At 41.9% G+C, this 26,254-nt stretch overlaps 1 protein-coding gene across 5 annotated transcripts in view; it reads left to right on the top strand.

Moving 5' to 3' along the window:
- The first annotated feature begins 2,478 nt into the window (after positions 1-2,478).
- Positions 2,479-26,254, top strand: part of LOC132766447 (protein FAM240B-like) — a 32,297-nt gene continuing 8,521 nt past the window's right edge. The window contains exons 1-2 of one of the 5 annotated variants that reach the window (XM_067465582.1): positions 2,514-2,547; positions 5,289-5,353. Coding sequence is in view for 2 of the 5 variants with exons in the window: in XM_060760824.2 (XP_060616807.1) it covers positions 25,989-26,057 (69 nt within the window). In the remaining 3 variants the exon portion in view is untranslated. Of the gene's footprint in view, positions 2,548-5,288; positions 5,354-22,324; positions 22,630-25,964; positions 26,058-26,254 lie in introns of those variants that run through there. The other 4 variants (XM_067465581.1, XM_060760825.2, XM_067465580.1 and 1 more) reach the window with 4 other exon arrangements.

The following is a 26,254-nucleotide window of genomic DNA, read 5'->3' as shown; positions in this document are numbered from 1 at the left end:
CAAATAGCATGTTATATTTCTCACCACCTGTGCAAGATCCGCACTGGTGACAGTGATGTGGATAACAGCAAGTCATTTTCGGTGAAGATGCCATACTGAGCAACGACCTTTACAAGTTCACTGGCACAATTGATGCACTGGAGAATGCTGTCTCTCGGATGTTTCAGGGGTGTTTAGGCACTGATCATCTTCCTTACTATCTGCTATGTTTTCCTAGAGCTGTTCACATCCACATGTGTTCTGTCCCCAATATCCCTTCCTTCAAGCTTTGGTTTGTGATTGTTTATTCCTCTATAGGAAGACACAAAAAACAGTAAAGTGTTATGTTACCTATGATAAATCCCATCTTACTGGTAGTCATTGTCTCTAACCACAGCTTCAGTAAATATATTTTCCCCATCCCATATATTTGTTTCTTCTCCATGGTATATGAAGATTACCACAGAGCTTAAAGGCAAACACTAGTTTTCAAACACACCAAGCATACACAAGAACTGTGAGTTTTTGCAAGTGCCTCAATCAAATATTGAGACACTGGCACACCCATTTCCATTTATCACAAGTTTTTGTCCTTTTGAGTTTTGTTAGCTTTTTGAAGACTTGACATGCTTTGTTCTGATCCAAGGTGAGATAAAGAAACTACAAAGGGAGGTGTTAACACAACAGGATGGGTAGACAGTGATTCGAAGTGGCAGAGGTTTAACTTGGTTATCTTGGTTATAATGTATCTTGGTTATCTTGGTTATAATGTAGTGAGATAGCCATTGGGCTATCTCACTACATTATTCTTAAGATATTTTTTTCTGCTTAATAATACTTCAGCAGAAGAGACAGCCTATCTAGTCTGTGGGTACCTTAGAGTGGATTGAGTCTCAGTTCAATCTGCAATTTATTTACTTGCTTATCCTTACTTATCTGATGTCGGCCATTCTACCCAATTTTTAGTTTGAAAAAGTCCTCAAGATGCTTTAAAAGGTGAATATAATTCATTTACAAAATTTATCAAGGCTAAAAAAAACCCAACTCTTAATGGCACAGAACTGTGACAGAGAACACATAATCCTCAAAACTACCACTGCTCAAAATGGTAGTCGCTGGACTACTGACAGTCCCTGGAAACTGTTCAGATAAGAAACACTGTAGCCAATAGGCACAAATATGGTGCCGATCCCTGGCACACTGGACAACAATTACTGCCAGTCTTCCTTATCAGATAGCACTGCTTTAGAGCAGTGTTTCTCAATCCCGGGCTCGAGATCCCGGGGGGTCATGGGTGGGTGTCATGGGGGTTCTGTATGGGAAGTTTGGTCCAATTCCATCGTTAGTAGGGTTCAGAATGCTCTTTGATTGTAGGTGAACTGTAAATTACTGCAACTACTACTCCCAAATGACCAGGTCTATTTTCCCCAAACTCCACCAGTATTCATGCCAAGTTTGGTGCAGATCCATCACTGTTTGAGTCCACAGTGCTCTCTGGGTGTAGAGCAACTCAACAACTCTAAAATTCAAAATCAATGCCCACCAAACCTTTCCATATTTTCTGTTGCTCATGGGAGTTCTATGTGCCAAGTTTGGTTCAATTCCATCATTGGTAGAGTTTAGAATGCTCTTTGATCATAGGTGAATTACAAATCCCAGCATCTACAACTCTAAAATGACAAAATCAATCCCCCCAACACCACCAGTATTCAAACTTGGGCATATCAGGTATTTGTGCCAAATTTGGTCCAGTGAATGAAAATACATCCTGCATATCAGATATTCACATTACAATTCATAACAGTAGCAAAATTACATTTACGAAGTAGCAACAAAAATAATTTTATGGTTTGGGGTCACCACAACATGAGGAACTGTATTACGACATCACGGCATTAGGAAGGTTGAGAAACACTGCTCTAGATGTTCTGGACTACAGTTCACATTATCCATAACTATTCAAGCAAAGGCTGATTAGAGTTGCAACTCAGAAACAACTGAAAGGCCTTGCATCCACCTCTACAGAAAGTTCTGGGTGAATAATAGGTGCATTTCAATTGTGTGTTTCCAAACCCATGTGTTGATTTTAAGGTGCCCATGGTTCTCAGCATGTATTGTACAGAGAACCTGCTCAATGTAATGCACCAAGAGACATCCTCCATTATAGCTTCCATCAGGATAACTTGCCATTTTTAGGTCTATGACATAAAGACACATTCTTCAAGGCATCTCTTGATCTTCAGGCTTGTCCTACAAGGTCACCCTGCTCTTTCTGCCAGTGGCATCTGCTCATGTAGGAGGGACAGATGCATTGGAGAGGGATGTGTTTCCTGCTTATCTCAGGCAGGGGGCTGCAATGTTCAGGAAACGAGCTGGGTCTTCTGCTGGTTTCAAAATAGCCTTCGACCGATGAAGGATTTTTTATTGCCCTCCCCCACCATCACCAACCTCAAATAAAAAGTACAGGGGTATATATTTCCTTGCCGCCCTCATGCCACTTGCACTGAAGCAAGGGCCATTATTATAATACTTGTCATCTGTTGGTGTCGCATCGAGACCACCTTAAAAGTAAGTAAGCTGCTTTCGTTTTGCCCTCTGGACCATACATTTCAGTGATGTATGCAGCAGTAGGAGCAGGGCGGTGGAGAGCATACAAATAAATACATGACTGTACCTCTAGTAAATAAATTTCAGGACTGAGAGAAACCCAGGGAAACGTGCCCAGTTAATCACCATTCTGAGAAAGCTTAGTAGTGCTGGCACAGAAGAGAAATGTTAGGATTATGTCCCCTGTCACAGGCAGTGGATATGATATTGCAGGAGTCTTCTGGGTAACGGGGATGGATGTTAGTTGTATGCTTTTCAAGTCATTCTTGATTTATGGTAACCGTAAGGCAAATCTACAACAGGGTTTATTAGGCAGAATTTGTTCAAAGGGGCTATGTGCTTGCCTTTCTCTGAGGATGAGAGAGTGTGACTGAGCCAAGGTCACCCATGGTTTCTCTAGCCAAGTAGGGATTTGAACCTTGACACTCAAACCATTATACCACCCTGGCTCTTTTATACCTATCCATGTCTTATAGAAACAAGTGTACCACATGGTTAAGTCAGTTATCCTACAAATTCCATAAAGTTGTGTAATGCATTTTTCAAAACATTGTTCCCTGTAGATATGGTATCAAATAAGAGGACAATTCCAGCCATTGTGAGGTCTCTGCACTTTTTTCTTGTATAAGAACTGACTCAGTTTGTCTATCTTAGAAGCCAAATGTTTAGTACCAAGCATTATTGCTGGGAATGGAGAAACCACAAGTAATACATTACATAAGGTTATTCAATAAATTTCAATTATATATGTGATTAACCAGGAAGTGAAATGAGAGAATAGCATCAGTGTTGGTTGTTCTGTACAGGGAAGTCTTCAGCTGATATGACAGTTATCAACTGATGAATATAAATGCATCAACAATCCCAACATCCTACTTACAGCAATTTTCATTCTTATGATTACATTCCTCCAGTGCAGTCCTATACATTACTGCTCAGTTCCATTGGGATCTGCCTGGCTTTACTATTGGTAAAATTGGCATAGTGTTGCATTTTAATCTTCTTAAATGTTCGAGCTGTTGTCACCTGTTATGAATGTTTTCAATTATAAGATTTCTGGATGGAAACCTGTTTGCATGTTGTCTTCTAAAATTAGTGGAACTGTATATTTCTGCAAAAGACATCTTTTCAAAAGTAAGTCCTCATTAGGCTTAATTGGGCTTATACATGGGAAAATGGGAATTGTATTGCAGTCTAAGTCTTTCAAATGTTCAAGTTTTATAACTACTATGGTTGATGTTAATCCCAAGACTCCAAAGTACATTGTCTTCTGAAATCAATTGAGATATATAAAAGGTAAAGGTTTCCCCTTGACATTAAGTCTAGTCATGACTGACACTGGGGGGTGGTGCTCATCTCATTTTTTTAATCCAAAGAGCTAGCATTGCCCATAGATGCCTCCAAGGTCATGTGGCCAGCATAACTGCATGGTGCACATTTACCTTCCCACTGAGGTGGTACCTATTGTTCTACGCACATTTGCATGTTTTCGAACTTCTATGTCAGCAAAAGTTTGGGCTAACAGTGGGAGCTCACCCCACTCCCTGGATTCAAACCGCCGACCATTTGGTCAGCAAGTTCCACAGCTCAGCAGTTTAACCCGCTACTCCACTGGGGGCAGTATTCAGTATATATTCTCATTCAGTATATATTCTATTCATATTTCCTCAGAAGCAAGCTTTACCAAGTCCACTGGACTTTTTTGATGTGTACCTTCAAGTCATTTCTGATTTACAGCAACTGTAAGGTGAACATACCATGGGGTTTTCTGGAGCTGGGAGTGTGTGACTCACCCAAGATCATCCAATGGTTTTCTATGTCCAAGTGGAGAATCAAACCCTGGTTTCCAGAATCATATTCCAATGCTCAAACTACTATACCATGCTGGCTCTTAAATGAGTGCAGAATTCCAAACTTAATGTATGAGACAAAGGTTCAAGACAATATTTGTTCAAAACTTATACTCATCAGCAGGAGGTATTCCTGAAATTAATGAACTTTAATGAAAATGGCTCATCAAACCATTTTCTCACCTAGTTTTTGCCATGTAAATGTGTACCGGGATTGTGGCGCAGCTGGCTGAGTGTCAGCTGCATTAAAATCACTTCTGACCAAAAGGTCATGAGTTCGAAGCCAGCCCGGAGTGAGCGTCCGACAAATTGTGTAGCTTGTTGTTGACCTTTGCAACCCAAAAGACAGTTGCATCTGTCAAGTAGGAAATTTAGGTGCCACCTATGTGTGGGGAGGCTAATTTAACAAAATTCACGAGGCCATAAAAAGACTCCAGCAATGCACTCCAGCAAAAAGCATGCGGGGAATGTGGAAGTACTTCATCAGTGTCGCAGATGGATGATGACAGCAACAGCTCCCCTGGCGGCCAGAAAAAGTTAGATAGCCTCTGACTGTCTTGTCTATGTTGTGTGTCTTGGCATTGAATGGTTGCTATATGTGTGTACATTGTAATCTGCCCTGAGTCCCCTGCGGGGTGAGAAGGGCGGAATATAAATACTGTAAATAAATACTATAAAAACTGTTTTCACCTCTGTCAGTCTGCAGTTCTGTTTAGATATTATACAGTTACAGCTGTTTCCATTTGGTTCTGGGAGTAGGCATGAGATGTCCTTGAGCTTACTCTTCAACAAAAAGAATCGCCCTTGCAATATTGTGTTGATTGGGTTTATTATTGTCACCCTTCCTCCAAGCAGCTGAAGTGGAATGCATTAATCTTCGCTTCCCCACCTGATGCTCACTCATCACAACCCTTGAGGTAGGTCACTTGGAGAACACTATCAGAATCAACAAGAATTTCACAGCTCAGGCAGGACTTGGAGATGGAGCTCTAACTACTGCATCACAGGGTGTTTTATTTTTAGTTATGAATTTATTTTTAAATGTCCTAGCTTAAAGTAATCAAGGTGGCTTATAACATCAAAAACCTCTAAAACAAATATTGTAAATCCATTTCCTTTTTCATCAAGAAAGAGGTTTTTTAAGCCATAGTCTGCAAAGTGGGCTGCTGGTGAGAGCTACTTGTGGTCCATGGGCCAGTAATGGCAATAGAAGGAAGCCTGCCTGCTCAGACCACAGACCACCCTTGGTCTGAGCCATTGTCTTGTAATGGGTAAGCGGCCATTACATTGTCTTGTAATGGGTAAGCAGTCGTTCTACCTCAAGGTCCGAGGCAGTTGAGTAGTTCGGCAGCTGTATCCGCGACTGAGCAGCCCTTTTTAGGACCCACTCTGCTCACCCCACATGGGGAGGGGGCTAGAAAAGGTGCCCTAAACATAGTCTGCCTCACTTATCCCTGACTGGACTGCCGCGTCCAGTGGGGTCACCATCCTGCGGCCAAAAAAGAAAAATGAACTTCAGTACGTGGAACGTACGGACTCTGATGGACAACAGTGACAGTGAACGCCCCGAACGCAGAACTGCCATCATCGCAAGGGAGCTGGGACGCTTCAACATCGACATAGCAGCCCTTCAGGAGACCCGGAGAGCAGGAGAGGGACAGCTGAAGGAAGAAAAAGGAGGCTACACCTTCTTCTGGAAGGGACTGCCCAAAGAAGACCAAAGAATGCACAGAGTTGGCTTCGCTATAAGAAATGATCTGATGAAACATCTGTCCGAAGCACCCATTGGCATCAACGAACGTCTCTCCACCCTCCGAGTTGATCTTGCCAAAAACCAACGGGCAACCATCATAAGTGCCTATGCACCAACACTAGACGCTGATGAAGACATCAAGGAGAAATTCTACTGTCAGCTGGACACCGTCCTATCGGGGATACCTAAGGAGGACAAAATCATTCTCCTGGGGGACTTCAATGCAAGAGTCGGGCGAGACTTCGACCTGTGGCCAGGCACCATAGGAAAAGACGGGGTTGGAAACAGCAACTCAAATGGCATCCTGCTTCTCACCAAATGTGCGGAGCACAACCTTGTCATCACCAACACGCTCTTCCGCCAGAAAAACAAGTTCAAGACATCATGGAAGCACCCCCGGTCAAAGCACTGGCACCTCTTAGACTATGTAATCACACGTGCCAGAGACCGCCGTGACGTACTCCTCACAAGAGCCATGACAGGTGCTGACGACTGCTGGACCGACCACAGGCTAATCCGATCCACGATGGCTATCAAGATCGCCCCCAAGCGCAGACTCCAAGGAAGAAAGACAAGGCGCAAAATGAACACCCAAGCCCTTCAGGAGCCCTCCAGGCGAGCCCATCTCCAAACAGCACTCAAGGACCATCTACCCACAGTACACCCCGAAAATGTTGAGGAACATTGGAACAAACTGAAGACCTCCATCATCCAAGCCTGCGAAGAAACTATTGGATACCAAGCCAAGAAACATCAAGACTGGTTTGACGAAAATGACATCGAGATCCAACAGCTAATCGACAAGAAAAGGAAAGCCTTCCAAACATGGCAGAGAGACATCAACTGTGCTGCTAAGAAAAAGATCTACGCCAGTGCAAAAGCTGAGGTCCAAAGAAGGACAAGAGAACTCAAGAACATCTGGTGGACAAAGAAGGCTGAAGAAATCCAACACCTGGCAGATACCCATAATGCTCAAGGATTTTTCAAAGCCACAAAGGTCATCTATGGGCCAAGAAACCATGGCATACAGCCTCTACGCTCATCAGACGGAACCAAACTCCTGAAGGACCAAAAGTCAATTGCACTACGTTGGAAAGAACACTACCAAAGCCTCCTAAACCGCAGCTCCAGTGTGGCCAAAGAGGTCCTCTCACAAATCCCGCAACAACAAACCAGGGATGAGCTTGCAGCACTGCCTAGTTTGGAAGAAGTCAGCAATGCCATCAGCCAACAAAAGAACAACAAAGCCAGCGGACCGGATGGGATCCCTGCTGAAATCTTTAAAGAGGGAGGACCTGCGCTGACACACCAACTCCACCAGCTCATAGAAAAAGTGTGGGTGACCGAGAAAATCCCAGCAGACTTCAAGGATGCCACCATCATCACCCTCTTCAAAAAAGGGGAAAGAACAGACTGCGGAAACTATCGAGGTATCTCCCTTCTAACCTCTGCTGGAAAGATCCTCGCAAGAATCCTTGCAAACCGCCTTCTGCCCCTCTCAGAAGACACCCTCCCAGAATCCCAGAACGGCTTCCGCCCCTCCAGAGGAACTGTGGACATGATCTTCACTGCACGACAGCTCCAAGAAAAATGCAGGGAACAAAACCAACCTCTGTACATGGCATTCATCGACCTTGCAAAGGCATTCGACACAGTGAATCGCAGCGCTCTCTGGACCATCCTCCAAAAAATCGGGTGCCCAAGCAAATTTGTGAACATCCTGCGGCTCCTCCACGATGACATGATGGCAACAGTCTTGGACAGCAATGGCTCCCAAAGTGACCCATTTAAGGTGGAATCGGGTGTCAAACAGGGATGTGTTATTGCCCCAACTTTATTCTCCATCTTCATCGCCATGATACTTCACCTTGTTGATGGGAAGCTTCCAACCGGAGTGGAAATCATCTATCGGACAGACGGCAAGCTATTTAACCTCAGCAGACTGAAAGCCAAAACCAAGGTCAGAACAACATCTGTTATAGAACTCCAGTATGCTGATGACAATGTCGTCTGTGCGCATTCAGAAGAAGATCTACAAGCCACTCTCAACACCTTTGCAGAAGCATACACAAAGCTTGGCCTCTCACTGAACATCGAGAAAACCAAAGTGCTGTTCCAGCAGTCACCAGCCGTCCCCTCTCCAATGCCAGAGATACAGCTTAATGGTGTAACATTAGAAAATGTCGACCATTTCCGCTACCTTGGCAGCCACCTCTCCACCAAAGTCAACATCGACGCCGAAATACAACACCGCCTGAGCTCTGCAAGTGCAGCATTTTCCCGAATGAAGCAGAGAGTGTTTGAGGACCGGGACATCCGTAGGGATACTAAGGTGCTTGTCTATAAAGCTATTGTCCTCCCAACCCTGCTATATGCCTGTGAGACATGGACTGTCTACAGACGTCACATGCAGCTCCTGGAACGATTCCATCAGCGCTGCCTCCGGAAAATCCTGCAAATCTCCTGGGAAGACAAGCGGACAAACGTCAGCGTGCTGGAAGAAGCAAAGACCACCAGCATTGAAGCGATGGTCCTCCAACATCAACTCCGCTGGACAGGCCACGTTGTCCGGATGCCTGACCACCGTCTCCCAAAGCAGTTGCTCTACTCCGAACTCAAGAACGGAAAACGGAATGTTGGTGGACAGGAAAAGAGATTTAAAGATGGGCTCAAAGCCAACCTTAAAAACTCTGGCATAGACACTGAGAACTGGGAGGCCCTGGCCCTTGACCGCTCCAGCTGGAGGTCAGCTGTGACCAGCAGTGCTGCAGAATTCGAGGAGGCACGAGTGGAGGGTGAAAGAGAGAAACGTGCCAGGAGGAAGGTGCGTCAAGCCAACCCCGACCGGGACCGCCTTCCACCTGGAAACCAATGCCCTCACTGCGGAAGAAGATGCAGAGCAAGAATAGGGCTCCACAGCCACATGCGGACCCACAAGGAAACCCATGATGGAAGACCATCTTACTCGTCCAACGAGGGATCGCCTAAGTAAGTAAGTAAGTAAGTAAGCGGCTAGCTTGGCTTCAGCCATTTCAGGAGCAACCAATAGAAGTAAACTATTTTAATTATAAAAAACTGAAAGAGTAGTAAAGGTTGAGAGTTAGCAAAAGAACAGTGCTTCTGTGCTCACTGAGGGCATTATAATCTGTTTGTGAACTCATTATTGGAGTGCAGCAATTGTCAACGCAAGCATTTGCTGTTAACTTTTTGATACCACTAAAAGGAATATGGTACACATGTTTGTAATGCCTTTCCTTTGTAGAAGTGATCTAAAACATCTCCTATAGACTGAAAACATGTGCACATGGCTAGAAGGAAGGGTCTGCCAACCTTTAGGATTCTGGTCAAAATGAAGCTGCAGGGAGTTATATTGGACAGAGCTTATGATATCACCAACTTCTGTTTCTTCCATTTTGCTCTCCCCAAACACATTAAAATGTTCTTGAAACAGAGAAAAGGGATAATGTGAACAAATGATAAAAAAATCATTTGCTGATAAAACAAATGTTGAAAAGTAGGGATTCTGGTTTGCATGGAAAACCTCCACATGCACAAGAATCTCCACATGGGGAAAACAATGATGGAGGAGAAGATACATTATGAGAAACACTTCCATGCTTCTCAGGCTGTCTAATGGGGGGAGGGCAGGGATTATTGTTTCTCAAGGTGCCAGGGAACAGTATCACATTTATTCCTGTTGGCTACAACTAATTCATTCCTTGAAATACTTCAAGGACTAGAAGTAACTTCCCTTATTGCTCCTGGTGCAGCGCAGGAAGCCTCCCATGTTCCCGCTGTGGTAATATATGCTGGTTCCACTATAGTTTACAAATGGAACCCCTCCAAAGTTTCTCTGCATTATGGGTTAGGAGCCAGTGGGCTCCATGGGAAGAAGGTTTATTTCATGCAATTTGGTGGTTCAGGCAAGGAAAGACACAAAGTATCAAGCGGAAAAGTTAAAAGTTGCAATTTCAGGTATCTTTATTAAGGTATCTTTCAGGTATCTTTATTATTATCTTTATTAAGGGAATGGCTACAATGTTAGGGCTTGGAGGAAAGTGATAGAAAGACACAGAGGCTGAGTGCAGTCCTAGTTTGAGCTGTCTGTTGGGGCACATTTCATCAGTTTATCCCAATTGCAACTTCCAGGAACTGCGGAACTCTCCGCTGCGGGTCAAACCAGCTTGAAGGTGGGGGCCTCTGCTGCTCTCGATGACAGAGTTACACTTTAAAAATGTACATATTCTGACTTACCACTTCATCACACTAGAGAATGAATCCACTTTAAATCCGGTTTCCGCCTCCTGCAGAATTCTGGGTTTTGTAGTTTAGTGAGGCTGTTAAAGGCTCCTCCCTAAATTACAAACTCAGAATTCTGCAGGATGCAGCAACCGGATTTAAAGTGGATTCATTCTCTAGTGTGATGAGGTAGATAGAAACAAATTTAATTTAAGAACAGACCTAAAGAACTTTGGGACTACCTGTACTAGAAGTCAGAAATGGCTTGAAGGCACAAAACAGAAACAAATATTTTTCTACCTTTAAAAATATACCAGAAAAAATTGATGGTTTCACCGTAGAGAGGGGTCTGGAGTGAGATCTAGTCTACTGTTTGATTTTTAGATATGAAAAAGACAACCTGTGAAATTGACATAACTCTGTGAATGAAGAAAGTTGCAGCTTCCTTGCACCCTCTGTCCCTCCCTCTCTTTCCTTTCCTTTTTTTTTTTGTGGTCCTGATCAATGTTTCAATGTTTCATTGGTCTTTATTTGAGGCTTTATTTATTTATTTACTTTCTTATTTTATGAAGATAAAATAGGGGTGAAACTCCTGTATCTCCTTTCTTTCCTGAAGCAAGCAAGGGAAAGGAGAAGAAACATTGGAGCAAAATTTAAGTCATGACCTTATAAAAGTGATGCTGCTCCCCAGCTTCATGTCTTTGCTGAAAACTATCCGGGGATTAACTACAACAGTAGTGCTATACATATCACTAAACACAAGTCAGCTGTCAGAAGCCCATTTTCTTCGCAGCTTAAGCCTCCTGTGCTGGGTCAAGGTGATGTGTTTCCTATGACAAAGATTTCATATTCATAAGTCTTGAAATCTGCAATTTATTGATCGATCAAATGATTAACTTGTTTAATTTACATCCTGTCATCCTGTATAATTCACTTATTTGCAGAAATGTCAGACTGCAGGGTCTACTTTGGTGTTCTTTTTTCTGCTACCATCATAAGATCCATGAATTGGAGCCAAGTGATTCTAGATGCTTAAAATTAAAGAATTTTGAAAGGAAACATGACCTGCTCTCCTCCCCAAACACACAAAATGATTCCGGTTACTCCAGACTTTATTTACATCACTGGTAAACCTTAGAAGCACTACTTTTAAAAAATATAACTCCCAGAATTATTTATCCAGTGTGTAGCAAGATCTTGAAAAGGTGACTTTATTTCAGTCACTTTATTTATCTGATGTGACAGATCACCCAGCTGTCTTTCACAACAGGCCAGAAAGCAGCATCATATCTGTGTCCATTTGTTAGAATGCATTCTTTCTTTTCTGGAAATTTTCTATAGACCAGCAGCCAACAGCTTGTGGACCAGCACCAGTCCACAGACTGCCACTTTGAGCAGCATGACTTTACTGGATATCTGTATTATTTTATGCCAGCTAGAGTTAAATGTCCAGGAATCAGTAATCTTTGCCTATATATTGCAAATAAATCCACTTTGTGCCTACTGCTGATTTAGAGAATATCTGAATTAGTAAGTAATGTCAATTACATACCATTTGACTGGTTATGGCTTGGCTCCATCCAAAGAAATCTTGGGGGTTGTTGTTTTAGAAGCCTCTGATAGAGAACACAAATGCACTTTCTTTAGTTCAAAAGAAAAGAAAAAGACTAAGATTCTGGATATCAGGGTTCAGATCACTGCTCAGCCAGGAAAACCCAATAGGTGATCCTGGACAAATCACATATTCTCAGTCCGAGAAAATCCTATGATAGGTAGCCTTAGGGCTGTCATAAACTGGAAATTACTTGAAGACAGTATCAACAAAATTCTGTAGACTAGACAAGTACATGGATTTGAGTTGTCTTCAGGGAGATAAAGCAGGTTATAAATAAATATGATGATGATGATGATGATGATGATGATGATGATGATGATGATGATAATGATACTTCCGAATTCAGACTGACAGAGTTTTGGAGCACAAAAGTATGGATTGTCAATGTTGCAATCCCGGGCGATAGCAGGATTGAAGAGAAACAACTGGAAAAACTGACACGATATGAGGATTTAAAGATTGAACTGCAAAGACTCTGGCAAAAGCCAGTAAAGTTGGCCCCAGTGGTGATCGGCACACTGGGTGCAGTGCCTAAAGACCTTGGCCTGCACTTAAACACAACTGGCGCTGACAAAATTACCAGCTGCAAAAGGCCACCCTACTGGGATCTGCACGCATTATCCGCTGATACATCACACAGTCCTAGATACTTGGGAAGTGTTCGACATGGGATCCAATACAAGAGCCAGCAGAATGACCTTGTTTGCTGTATACTAATCTTTTTGTGTTAATAATAATAATAATAATAATAATAATAATAATAATAATTCCAAACCTTGCTACTTGGCTGTACAGTGGATGATACTGCCCCCTTCCTAGGCTTGAAATACAACTCAACTATCAGATTTGGTAAATGGAATGGGAAAGCATAATCTTGTCAGGCAGCAAAATGTCTGGGGTCAGACCATCATTTGTTGAAATGTTTTGTACTTAGATGTCCTTTTATAAATGTACATGCAACTCTAATCTATTCAGTAGCATGTTTCCAAATATAGTGAAATAATAACCCTATTTGATCATTAATGATAGAAACAAGCAAGTGAGGCCCATTTTCACACATACCTATTGCCCAATCTCCCTATGGCATCCCATGTGCAATAGCCATGGTGCCTATAGCCTCTATGCAAGCCAGACTCTCAGAGTACTACTGTTTGGAGACCTGTTACAGTAGCTTGTAACATTTTGGTAACATTATGACAGATAGAATCATATAATAATGGAGTTGGAAGAGACCACATGGGCCTCCTTGTCCAACCCCCTGCCATGCAGGAAAAGCACAATCAAAGAACCCCTTACAGATGGCCATCCAGCCTCTGTTTAAAAGCTTCCAAGGAAGCTCTGAGGCAGAGAGTTCTACTGCTGGAAACAGTGGCACCTTCTACACAAGTGTATACAATCCAGATTATCTGATTTGAACTGGATTATATGTCATAATAGACTCAGATAATCCAATTCAAAACAGATAATCTGGATTATCTGCCTTGATATTCTGGGTTATATGGCAGTGTAGAAGGACCCTGTGATACAGTCAAGCAACATCAAGAGTGTGGTCAAGTTGGCAAAACTTGTTAATGAGGAATAACACACAAGATAGGAGAAGACACAGGCATTTGCTGTTGTGTCAGTCCACTAAGATCCTGTCCCTTTTTCTCCTCTCCCCCTGTTGAGTTAAATGACGCCCCTTCCACACAGCTGTATAAAATCCACATTGAACTGGCTTATGTGGCAGTGTAGACTCAGATAATCCAGTTCAAAACAGATATTGTGGATTATTTGTCTTGATATTCTGGGTTATATGGCCATGTGGAAGGACCCTGAGTTCAAACTTTTCCACTTTGAATTCAGTTTGCAGAAAATGAGATAAGCCAGACAAAAAATGAGGACAAAGGGGAAAGTGAGAGGCTAAATTGGAAAGTGATACAACAGTGGGTTAATTGGGATGTGCTGTCACATCAGGGCAGTTGAAAGGTATAGTACTGTCTTGAGAGCAAGGATGGCTCAAGAAGGTATGAGCACAGACAGTTCATATTACCTTTCCTCCATTCCACTAGAATAAGGTGCAAACAGGAAAACTGTTTCCTCTTGGAACTTGATTCCTTGAATTGCTCACAGAAAATAATTCAAGGAGGCAATGGGGCTTGGATCCTATATATACTGTCATTTTTACCCCATTCTTTAAAAAAAGACATCCCCTGGGAATGTTACTGGCAGTATTTAGAGTTCAAGTGAGTTATGCTTGATCAGAATGTAGGTACGCTTAATCCCATCAAACAAACAGAGTTTAAGCACACCTAACCCTGTCTTGGATTGTAGCCATTAGGTTTAGACTGACAAGCTGTAAGTATATACAAATGTACTTGCTTGCTAAATGCCTTTGCAAATAAAGGCATGCTTTTTTATTGAAGAGATGCACTGTAAACACCTAGGTTATGGACCTCAAAGGCATAAATCCATTTGGGCAGACAGAAGTCAATCTTATGTAGCCTTCAGGTGTCAGCAATATGAATTCAGTGCATTTGATATTCTGTAATGCAAATAGCACCTGATGTTGGTAGGATGATAAAGCACATGTCTCCACAGTCTAAAAAAATCATACCTGATCTTGATGCACAATGACTGTGACAATTAGTTTACAATGCACTTTTTGGGATTCAAACCATCTCAAAAAACCTTGCATCTCACTCTGAGGTTTTACAGAAAATCTTTAAGACCAGCCCTCCAGGTGGCATCACTTCACTGTGTGTTTACAGAGAAGAGAGAGAGATGAGAAGAACTGGTTGGTGGGAGGTGAGCAGTCCCACCAAGAAGTGACAATTTCCCAGGCTGAACTTTAACTGCCATGGCTCAGTGATGTGGAATCTTGGGAGCTGCAGTTTGGTGAGGCATCAGCACTCTTGGGCAGAGAAGGCTAAAGGCCTTGAAACCACAGGTCCTACGATTCGATAGCCTTGAGATATGGCAGGCAAAGTGGTGTGAAACTGCATTAATTCCACCATGTAGATACTTCCATAGGCACCAGTAATGCTGGATGAGAAAGGTGAGAGTTCATTGTCTTTAAAAGCAAAAATTTCAATCTTTGGTTGTTAATTTTCCCAGCAAATTAACCCTGGATCTACTGAGGTGTTTGGACTAGAGATCCATTAGCCTAGCCTAGCATCAACTTCATATATTTTGGACTAGGGAAAGGGATTATAGAAATTGTACTCTCCCTATTATTCTCTAACACAGGGATCCTCAAACTAAGGTCCGGGGGTCAGATACGGCCCTCCAAGGCATTTACCCGGCCTTCGCTCAGAGTCAACATAAGTCTGAAACAACTTGAAAGCACACAACAACAACAACAATCCTATCTCTTCAGCCAAAAACAAGTCCACACTTCCCATTGAAATACTAATAAGTTTATATTTGTTAAAACTGTTCTTCATTTTAATTATTGTATTGTTTTAAGTGCTTTTGCACTACAAATAAGATATGTGCAGTGTGCATAATAATTCATTCATGTTGTTTTCACATTATAATCCGGCCCTCCAACAGTTTGAGGGACTGTGACCTGGCCTTCTGTTTAAAAAGTTTGAGGACCCCTGCTCTAAAATAAAAGGTAATTAAGATAATGTGGGAAAACTAGAATGTACAGGAGGCATTGTGTGCTTGAAATCACTCTGCACCCTTCAACTCTTTCTTTGGCAGCAATCGTCTCTATTAATTCCACTTTTTCCAATTGTTTTTACAGCTTAGAGTGCATCTACAGTCTAGAATTAATACAATCTGACACCACTTTAACTTCTGTGTGGAATCATAGAAGTTGTAGTTTGCCAAGGCATCAACATTCTTTGGCAGAGAAGGCTATATGCCTTACAAAACTACAACTTCCAGGATTGCATAACATTGAGCCATGACAGTTACAAGGGGTGTCAAACTGCATTCATTCTACAGTCTGGATCAGTGGTTCCCAACCTTTTTTTTTTTTTTTTGACCAGAGACTACTTGACCAGGGACCACTCTCCAACATTAGTACCAAAAGGGATGTGAATCAGTTTTTGGTCAACTTTAGATTTGGTTTGGTTATTTGGGGTGCTGATTCAGAAAATTGCATTGCATAGATCACATCAGCTCTAGTTTCTGATACAGATTATATGCCACCCAGTAATTGGCATTTGCTCGCTCACAGAAAACCATATTTAATAATCTTGAGCTGATGTGGTCTATCCAATGCAATTTTCAGAATAAGCACACCAAATAACCCCAGAACAGGTCTAAAAATGAAGACACCAAGAACATCCCTACTTCCAGATGCCACATGCAACGGCTCCGCTTAGGGGGAGGGAGGGAGGAGGAGGAGAAGCAGCAGTCGGGAGTCTTTTTGTCATGCCTTTCATGGGTAGTCAGCCTCTCCCCTTCCAACATCCTTGTTGCCTCAGCACCTATAAGAGGGTTTTGTGAGACCAGTTGCTCTTGTTGCAACGTAACAGTGAGGCCATGGACCATATTTTAGTTCTTGGATACCACTGGTCATCCATGGACCACAGGCTGGGAACCACTAGAGTAGATCATCCTTACTTTCCTTCTCCTACTTTACTCCTTCATCCTCAGTTTACTGCAACTGATGCAAATGGAGCTCAAAATGCACTCAGCTCGGTAGAGGAAAGAAGAGAGTTGAGGCAGGGGAAAACTTGTCTACCCCAATAGGAAAACTGCTGCACCTTCTCCTAGTTTATGTGGGGTTTTATTAATAATTTTTTGCAATCTTGGTTGCACTATATTGTTCTATGAAACACTGGTAAACAAGTGCTCTGATGTCAAAGTTATTTGCACATGGAAAAGTACCACAAGCAAAAATTTTGTTGTGGGTGCACCTTCCAAAAACCAGTCCTTCATATTCTGTATACTAATGATTCAACCCAAGAAAGCTTATTCCAGACATCAACTTGCATGCTAGGATTGGCTGTAAAAGCCAGATGAAAAATGCCTCCATTTTCATTTCTTTCCTGAGCTCTTAGTCCAGGCAAACCAATCAAGATGCTGAGACACAGTCTATCACACTTTCCGCATAACAACATTAGTGGCATTTCCAAATTTCCATTTACCCTCTTTGGTAATGTCGTTTCTTTCCAGTCCCTGCGAGGCCTACCTTCCCAAATTCAATCTAAAAATAATCAATGCACTCTAATATGATTAAACCTAAAAATAAGCCTTCCTGTGTTATCTTGTGCAGTAAAAACACTTTCTGAAGTCTGTCCCAGTTATTTCTTTCTGTTGGCAGGCAATGCATTGGCTCGGCCTGTTTACAACTGACGCTATGTCAGACATGATTGCCTGGGAGCAGGTTTCTCATTGTTGTCCTTTAGGAGGCTTGTCACCATGGACTTAAATTAAATCTTGTTCAGTCAGAACTAATGCAGCCGTAACAGGCCAGCTCAGGTCAGTCCTAACTCTGGAGATTTACAAGACAACTACTTGAAGTATTTCACATAGTTCGACAAAACATTACGGTCTTCATGTTCTTGCATGCTTAAAAGATAGTGAACAGCTAATGCCTGCTTCAAGGGAAAATTGTCAATTTTCTAACACTCTCTTCGACATATCGCCTGTTATGTTAATATCCAGCTGACTGGTAAGAGCTCATTAAGTACAGGATGCATTAGATGTGCTGTTATCCTCAATCCTAAATTTTCTGAGTTAATACTGATATAGCTGATATTCAGCTGTCCTATTTATTATTCTTTCTGCTATATGAACATCACACGAGATGCCAGCCTTTCACCTGCACCTTTGATTAAGACTCCCATCATCCCCAGTTAATGGCTTATTGTTCCTCCTGGTTATGGTTGATAGGAGCTGTCATTCGACACATTTGAAGTTCACAACGTCCAATTAACATTTCAATGACTATTTCTAGAATCATAGCATTGGAAGTGACTACAAGCGTCAACTACTTTCACCTCACCCTGAATTGGGGTGTCAGACTGGGATATCACACCAGATTTCCATGTTCAGCAGCTTTTTTCCTGCTGCAGAAGAAGGGTTGGATCTTTTTTGGCCACAAAAGTGTTTCATGCAATAATAAAAAGATGGGTGGGACTCCAGTGGTCCATCAGTCTTGTATAGAACTAAGTCATTTTACACATACCCAAAATCTTCTATTCAATGAATAAATAAGGAAAACAGTGCCCCCAGAAACCTCCTGGGGGCATTTCTCTCCCCTAAACTAAAGCTCTCCATGCCTTGTTTTAGCAATTTATTTAATTTATTTGGTGGGGGAGGGGGGTGACTAGATATGGCTAAGATGTCCAGATCTCAAGACCTAGTGAGAGGGAGAACTCTCAGAGTGTGAACTCTGCTTTAGAAGTGTGTATATGTGTATTTCTCATTTAATTCTTAATCAGAAATAGTGCAACTATATCTGATGCCTTATGTGCTAATCTTCATGAAATCCCTGGGGGCTGACCCACACAATATTCTCCAGATATCACAAAGACTCAGGAACCCTAGATATAGCCTTCCAGCCATTTCCCGTTTCTCAAGGCCCTTAGATTCTTGGTGTTTCTCTCTTACAGCAGAAGTGGACAGACTTTAGAGGACAGGGGCCAATTTTCCACAGCTGGATCCAACTGCAGGTTATACCTCCCGTAAGAGAAAATGCAAGTGAAATGAAAAGAGCTAATAAAATAGGAGAGAAGAGGTGGAGAAAAACAAATCATTTGAGGAGTCCTTCTCATTTCAAAGAAGATTTCCTAAAATCCCTAAAGTAGGTAGACAACCCCCCCCCCCAAAAAAAAAAAACATGCGTTAAGCATCTATTAGTAGTTGCCAAATGTTCCAATTTGGCAGCGACAGTTTTGATTGATCTTCTGTCATCTCACTTTTTTGGCTTCTTTTAAAATGTCTCAATTTCTCTATATCTTCTAATTTTCTCCCTTTGTCATTAACTTGTTGCAAACTGGATTCAAAGTGTAAAAGTAGTTTACACTCAACTAACTTAGCAAAGGGGAAGGGCAGGAGGAAATCTTGCCTTTCCCAGTAAACTCAGGGTGCATCTCCACACTTTAGAATTAATGCAATTTGACACCACTTTAATGACCTCATCACATGGGGCTTTTTTTAAGCATTCTAGGATGCTGCCCCACCATTCCAGCAATGAATGGGCATGCTGCCCATCATACAATGTCAGTGGACTTCCAGTGAGGCCCTGTCCACAACCAGAGTGGAAGCATGATACAATGCTTCCCTTGCAACCTGGGAAGCTTCCTGTGTTGTGCTAGCTTCAATGGAGCCATTACGGATCCACATGGCTTTAGTAACGCCTCCACACCATGTGATGCGAGAAGCATCACTGCAAGGGAGCAACATGTGGAGTGACAGATTTGCCCCACTGCCCCTCAATTTGCAAGCAAAGCCAAACAAAGTGAGATACTTTGTCTGGTTTATATGATAAGGTCCTAACTGCCATGGCCCAATGCTATGGAACCCTGAGAGTTTAATAACATGCCAGAACTACTTGGCAGAGGAAATTAAAATGAGACTACCCTAATCCATGCATCTATAATGATCCCAGTTTTCACACTTTGCTTTCTAGCCATTCATACCAACATGTCATCAGCAGCCCTGTACACATGTCGTTTTGTTTTTTCATGGAGATAATTTTCAGACATTTTTGTTAAGATTGTTGAAAGGAAACCAGGATTTTTGGAAATTCGGGGGAAAACAATTTTTGAAAAATGAGATCCAGGAGCTTAGGGGATATCCAGACCCAAAATGGTGATGGGTGACACCTGCAACATTTGACTCACTTTAGTGCAAATCATTATCCAGGTTCAAATGATTAGAACATTTAGATCAGAACTAGCTATCGGGGAGGCAAAATGGGTATCTTGACTTTCTTCCTATTAATTTTTCCCTTAGTCCACAAATTTATAGCATTACAGAGAATGAAACATTGAAAATCATTCAGACCTAAAAGTCTTAAGTTTTTTGTGTTCACATTCCAATGGGATCTATCAGTACTGATCAATATAATCCAGGGCTGATCCCCAGCATATTGTACATCAAATCAGCCCTAGTATGGGCCACACAGGGTCTCCCCCAGCCAAGGAAGTCCCAAACGCCTTCTGGTTCCAAAAACTGTTCCGTGCTGCTGGAAGGCCATCATCCTCCAACCTTCTATATTGGGGTGTTCTCTGACTGAAACATGGGTCCTACATCCACTGTCATCTGCTGTGACATTGGCTGGGGCAACAGAGCAAGGAGAAATGGGTAAGAGCGAAGAGGTGAAATCCCCCTGACACCACTCTCTTCCTAAAGCCCTGGCTGATGTCACTGTGGAGACCATCGTAACATGAAAGGGCAGGAGGAGACAATGATTGCCCAAGTCCAGGAAACACAGAATGGCAGCAGGAACAGTTCTGGTAAAAAAATTCAATTTTGGAACCTGCCCATCTGTTCTGATAGGCACAAAATTAGAGGATAGTCAGAATTATGGGCCGGAATTCAGAGTTTCCCCTAGACTTGGATTAACAAGGGACAAGACCATGTTAAGGTAGCCTTCCCCTCAGAGGCGGCCCTAGGTAATTTTCAATGGTAAGCAAACAGTATTTTGGCATGCCCCCCCCCCCCCAACCAATCATTGATATATATTTTCTGTTCGTCATGGGAGTTCTGTGTGCCATATTTGGTTCAATTCCATCATTGGTGGAGTTCAGAATGCTCTTTGATTTTAGGTGAACTATACATCCCAGTAACTACAACTCGCATATGTCAAGGTCTGTTTTCCCCCAAGAGCGCCTCAAGAGCACCCCTGGGCAAAATCAACTATACTGCAAATGCTTATTTTGCGTAATGGGTTGAGCCGCCCCTGCTTCCCCTCTTTTACCCCATATCAATCTGTGTGGTATTTGGCTACTGGCCCATCACCAACCAAAATGGTCAGTGTAGATGTGCCTTATGTGTCTTTGCTCATTTTTTTTTTTGGTTGCCTAAACTGCATTGCTAAATTCTCAATGGAAATATAATGCTAGAAATTTGAGGACAGAAATAAAAATCTATGGGGGCAATGGCCTTACTTGGAGGAAATGTCCTTGTTTTGTATACACACCCCACCATTTGCTCCACACCTGGCTTATACAAACATGTATAGAGATTTTGAGTTGATTCCAAAAACCTGTGTACACCAGATAACAAATAAACCCTGGAACTTTTGTCTCTTGAACCAAACTCTTGCAAAACTAAAGTACTAGAAGTATCCTGTGACGGGACAGAAGGCTGCCGCTGAAAGAAGAAAAGTCAAAAACGCTGCTGGGCATGCCACACAAATCCAGTGGCCTTGCTTAAAGTAGTTTTGAAAACAAACAGACCACTTCAAAGAGTTTATTTCTGTGCTTGACATACAAGATCTTTGGATTTCCAGTCCAATAATTTAATTTACATGAAGATTAGTAGTTCCCCGCTTTGTTTTTCTTACATGAGCCTGTTAGGGGAAGGGAGGCTACTGAAATATGTGTGGTCTAAGAGATGCAAGTAGTATAGGCATATGTCTAAATAATCCTTTTCTTTAGGATAAGGGATATAGAAGAGGATGCAAGTAAGAAAAACCGGAGTCAGCAATAGCATATTGATGGAGATAGAAGAGAGTATCATGCAATATTAATCTAAAATAGTCGTACATTTTATTCTCTCTGAAGTCCCATTCAAGCATTTACTATTTCCAAATATCCCGGGAAACATAATTTCATAAGAAATGTCAGTGCTTTGCAGTGTACTGTTTTTCATAGGAAATGCCACTTGTTTACCATATATTGTTTCTTAGGAAATACAATTCCTTTTAAAATGCCAAATGTTTTGCTATTAACCATATATCTTAAGAAGTACTGTACATTTTACCATATGCCATATTTATTAAGACATGCCACTGTTTCATCATATATACTATATTTATTAAGACATGTCTCTGCTTAACGTATCAACCATATTTCATAGGCTCCAACCAATTTTTGACTATACATTATTTGTCTTAGAAAATACTCCTCCTTCAGAAATGTCTGTGAGTTACCCTCCAACATTTCACAGAGGAAAATGTGGACACCTGTGACTAAATATCCCAATGAGATCCAGATAACAACAATTATCAACAAGGGAAAACACACAAACAGGGGAGGTCGCAGCAGTTTGGCTTCGCCTCTGCCTACTGGGAAGAAAAATATTCTTTTCATTCCCCTTAAATGAGTGCAAACTACTTTTGCACTTTGAACAGAGCAATTGATCAACCTCATCATACGGGGCTAGATTCGGCCGTAAACAGCGATCTAGCCCTGGTCACCCACAGAGCCAGCTGGCTCCAATCACATGACATTGTGCTGGCTCCATTGGTGAAAGAGGGCAGAACTGGTATGCCACTGCCACCCTAGCAACATGGGAGGCTTCCCGTGCTGCCATTCCTTCAATGGGGGAAGCCGCACACTCCATGTGCACACCATTCTTCCCCATTTGAAGAGCTACCAGAGGAGCCTGGCAAAGCAGGACGTGTAGCAGTGACTTTCCGATGCCTGGCAGCAAAACAGAGAGCTGGCAAGAGCCGCTGCTGAAGGTATTATGAGGTGGGTAAATTGAAGACAAAGGGGGGATGTGGAAGAAGGAAAGAAGGGTTGGGATGTTGTAAAAGCAGCTGAAAAGTGAGATGACAATTAATTTCTGTCAAATGAGGGCAGCTGGAAAGTACAGTTTTACCTTATATAATAGGAAATGCCATTCTTTTTCCTTACGGTTTCACTAATATAATAATATTAACACTTTATTTGTATTCCACCCTATCTCCCCGAGGAGACAGTACTCACATCTTCTGTTTGCAGCTCTTCTTTCTTTCTCCTTTCTTTCTGTTTTCCTATTGTAAGCCTTTAATAGAATCAGATTTGGGTGGTGGAGAAAGAGAACACAGCTCAGTGACAAATTCAAATGTTTGTGCTGGATATTTTTGAAATTAACAATGAAATCCCCTGCATGTTTACTTAGAAGCAAGTTTCACTATGTTCGATGTGGCTGACTCCCAGGTAAGCATGCTTATGGTTTCATTTCAAGAACATTTGTGGTATTTACTATTTATATGCCATAGAGACCAAAAACACAAATGCTCCTGAGCAGTGATCTCAAATGATGTGAAAAATAGGATGAAGTTAAGATATAAAATAAGCCGGCTGCTGTTTTGCCTCCCCCAAACTTATTGAAATGCCACTATACATCCACAAAACTCATTTCTTCCTGAATCCCATAGTTTAATTTGTTCACACCATTTTGTCTGCAGCTATGCAGCAAACTCTTATTCGTGTTGTTGTGTGCCTTCAAGTCAGTTCCAATTTATGGCAATCCTAAGATGAAGCAATTATGGCTTTCAGGTTTGTTTGGGTTTTTCAGCTCAGGAGAGTCCCACATGGACACTTTATCCTGAGACCAATCTGGAGTGTTGTATTCCAGATTGTTCCTGGGATGGTTTTAAACGCCAGCCTACAAGGCACTGCAAAAAGCGGAAAGGAGCACCAAACTAGGCCACTGGGTGGCTACACTTAGCATCCCCTCCTGTTTTCATCTCAACAGCAGCCACTGGGCAGGATATTCTAGTGTCCATCACTCAGTGCCTTGTGAAGTCAGCTGGGGCACCAGAGTGCCATGGAAGGGGGGAGAGAACAAATCACCCCTTCTTTCCCCCTACTTTCTCCAATCATCTCTCCAAGTGATGAGTTATAGCCACCAGCCATATTGCATCCAGTGGCTACTTAATAAAAAACCCCTATGCAGAGTATGCTGGTTAACAAGAACTTGTTACCCAACTAGCTGATGAAGATTCTTGAGTCAAAACCGGTTGAATTTTGGAGTCTACTCTTGTATACTAAATAAAATAGAACATTTACTGTGCAAGAATTTGGAGTCTTATCTGTAGTAAACACACAAGAATTATTTCCACACACACGAAGGGGAATATTTTCATCTTATGAGAAAATAACAAATTATTTCTGTTTAATGTGAATGTAACAATCCTGTTTAACTGACATTTGTATTTGTATGTATACATTGAATTTCTATGTGTTTAGATACCTTTTCATCACTGCTATTAGTTGATACTGGTCTTTCTAGTGCCAAGGGAACCCATTTTCCTTTTAAGTACAAGAAGAGGACAGTGAGTAAGTGCCATCTCTTGTCCCTGGGCCACCTGAGCCCAGGGAAAATGGGATCACCATGCAAATGGTGTGTCTGGTTCTGTTGCTTAATAATAATAATCATAATTATTATATGGGAATAATAATAATAATAAGAAGAAGAAGAAGAAGAAGAAGAAGAAGAAGAAGAAGAATTGACACCCTGCTTTTTCTCTCAACAAAGGAGACTCAAAACAGTGAACTGACCTAGCTGCTTACATGTGACCAAAGTCACAGTTTACTCTGGATTCTCAGGGAACCTTCAGAGCAACCCGCAAGCTTTGTTAACACAGTTCAAGGCAGTGACAAACCAAATCAGGTTTGTGATCACCATGCAGCTGCCATGGAACTGATCCTGCCCCCCTTTTTGGGATAAAGGTTCAATGTAGATGTGCTGCAGGATAACCTACAGTACTCACCAGAGGCAGTAGAACAGCATAAAGACTACCAGAGTCAATCCAGTGTGAGTCTGGTTTTTCATGTCTGTGTAGACTCACTCTAAGATTCGACTACAACTGCCTTTGGGACATCATATGGACTTGTGGGATTCATAGTTTTGTGAAATTTTAGAGTTCTCTGGCTGGTAATTCTGAATAGCCCCCCCCCCCCCCCCAGACTGAAAGCTCCATAATTCCACTAGAATTTCCCAAGACAAATAAGGTGGAATTATAGCATTATGAATGTATTGTCTGAAAGGACTCTAAGCAAATTTGAAAGTACTATACACACATGAATAATCCTAAAACACAGCAGAAGAATATTTCACTAATTTTCTAACTCTACTTACAGAGATACCAGTTGTTTTCATCCTTTTCTATTATGAGATGTGTTCCCATGTGTATTTTTGGTTCTAACATAAAAACCAATCTCTTAGATGTGGCTACTAGAACAAAATGCAATAAAACAGCAGGGAAGACCATTGACTTTAAAAAAGAAAATATAGCTTTTTAATAGAACATTAATCTGCAGTTCACTAGCACAGATAAATGTTAACCTTTCTCCTCTCATTTAAAATTAAACTTAATATTTCAGCGATTAACTGAAAAATCAATATGTTTCTTCATAGAAAGCCATAGGCGCAACCATCTACAGCCATTTCTTGGGTCCCTGGTGCACATTTGCTGACAATTTATCTCCTCATAGAATGGTCTGCTGCCTGAGTTTGGTGATCATTGGTCCCAAGGCAACCTCTTTATCTCTTGCTGAGTATATTTTTGTCAAGCCAGTTCTAATACTTATGTTATTACAGCAATATTCTTTATAAAAATGTTTGCATTGGAACAAAAGTATATAAATAATCCATGAAGACATTCCGATAAATGTGAGATTAAAAAAAATATTTTTCAAACAATCAAAAGCACATGAGCTGACTAATGACCTTATCACATGGGGGACCCCCCCCCCATGCCATTTTGCTAGCCAGTGTGGTGAAACAGCAAGAGCAAGGGGTGACTCTGTCTCCCTGCATGACACTGCAATGCTGCAATGCTTCCCCATCACATCGGGGAAGCGTTGCCCAGACAGGACAGAAGTGTGCTGATCCCATTGTAGCCAGCACAACATGGGAACTCTCCCATGTTTAAGGGGAAGCATCCAAGGATATTTCCATCCTGGTTGGGGGCAGGGACTCTGCCAGAAGTCACATGGCATCGTGTGATGGCTGGCGTAGAGCTCAGTTCTCTAAGATGGCTTGAAGCGTTCCAGGATGCTTGTTTTGGTAAGTGTAATGAGGTCCTAAAATGAAACAATGTCTTGCCAGGACTATGTGAATGGACCACTTTAAGGGCAAATTCTATTTACAACAGCGAATGGAGACTTCTCTCTCTTCATGGCTTCCAGTAAGTAAATAACCCAATGCTCTAACCTAGGGTACATCTATACTGTAGAATTGATACAATTTAACACCACTTCAACTGGTTTGACTCAATGTCATGGAATGATGTGAGTTATGGTTTTACAACATCTTTAGCCTTCTCTGCCAAACAACATTGGCATCTCACTAAACTACAAATCCCATGAATACATAACATTCGTC

This window comes from Anolis sagrei, chromosome 2, assembly GCF_037176765.1.
Source record: "Anolis sagrei isolate rAnoSag1 chromosome 2, rAnoSag1.mat, whole genome shotgun sequence".
NCBI classification, from domain to species: Eukaryota; Metazoa; Chordata; class Lepidosauria; order Squamata; family Dactyloidae; genus Anolis; species Anolis sagrei.
The sequence above is the reverse complement of the archived record's forward strand: the minus strand, read 5'-3'. Positions and strand labels throughout refer to the sequence as shown.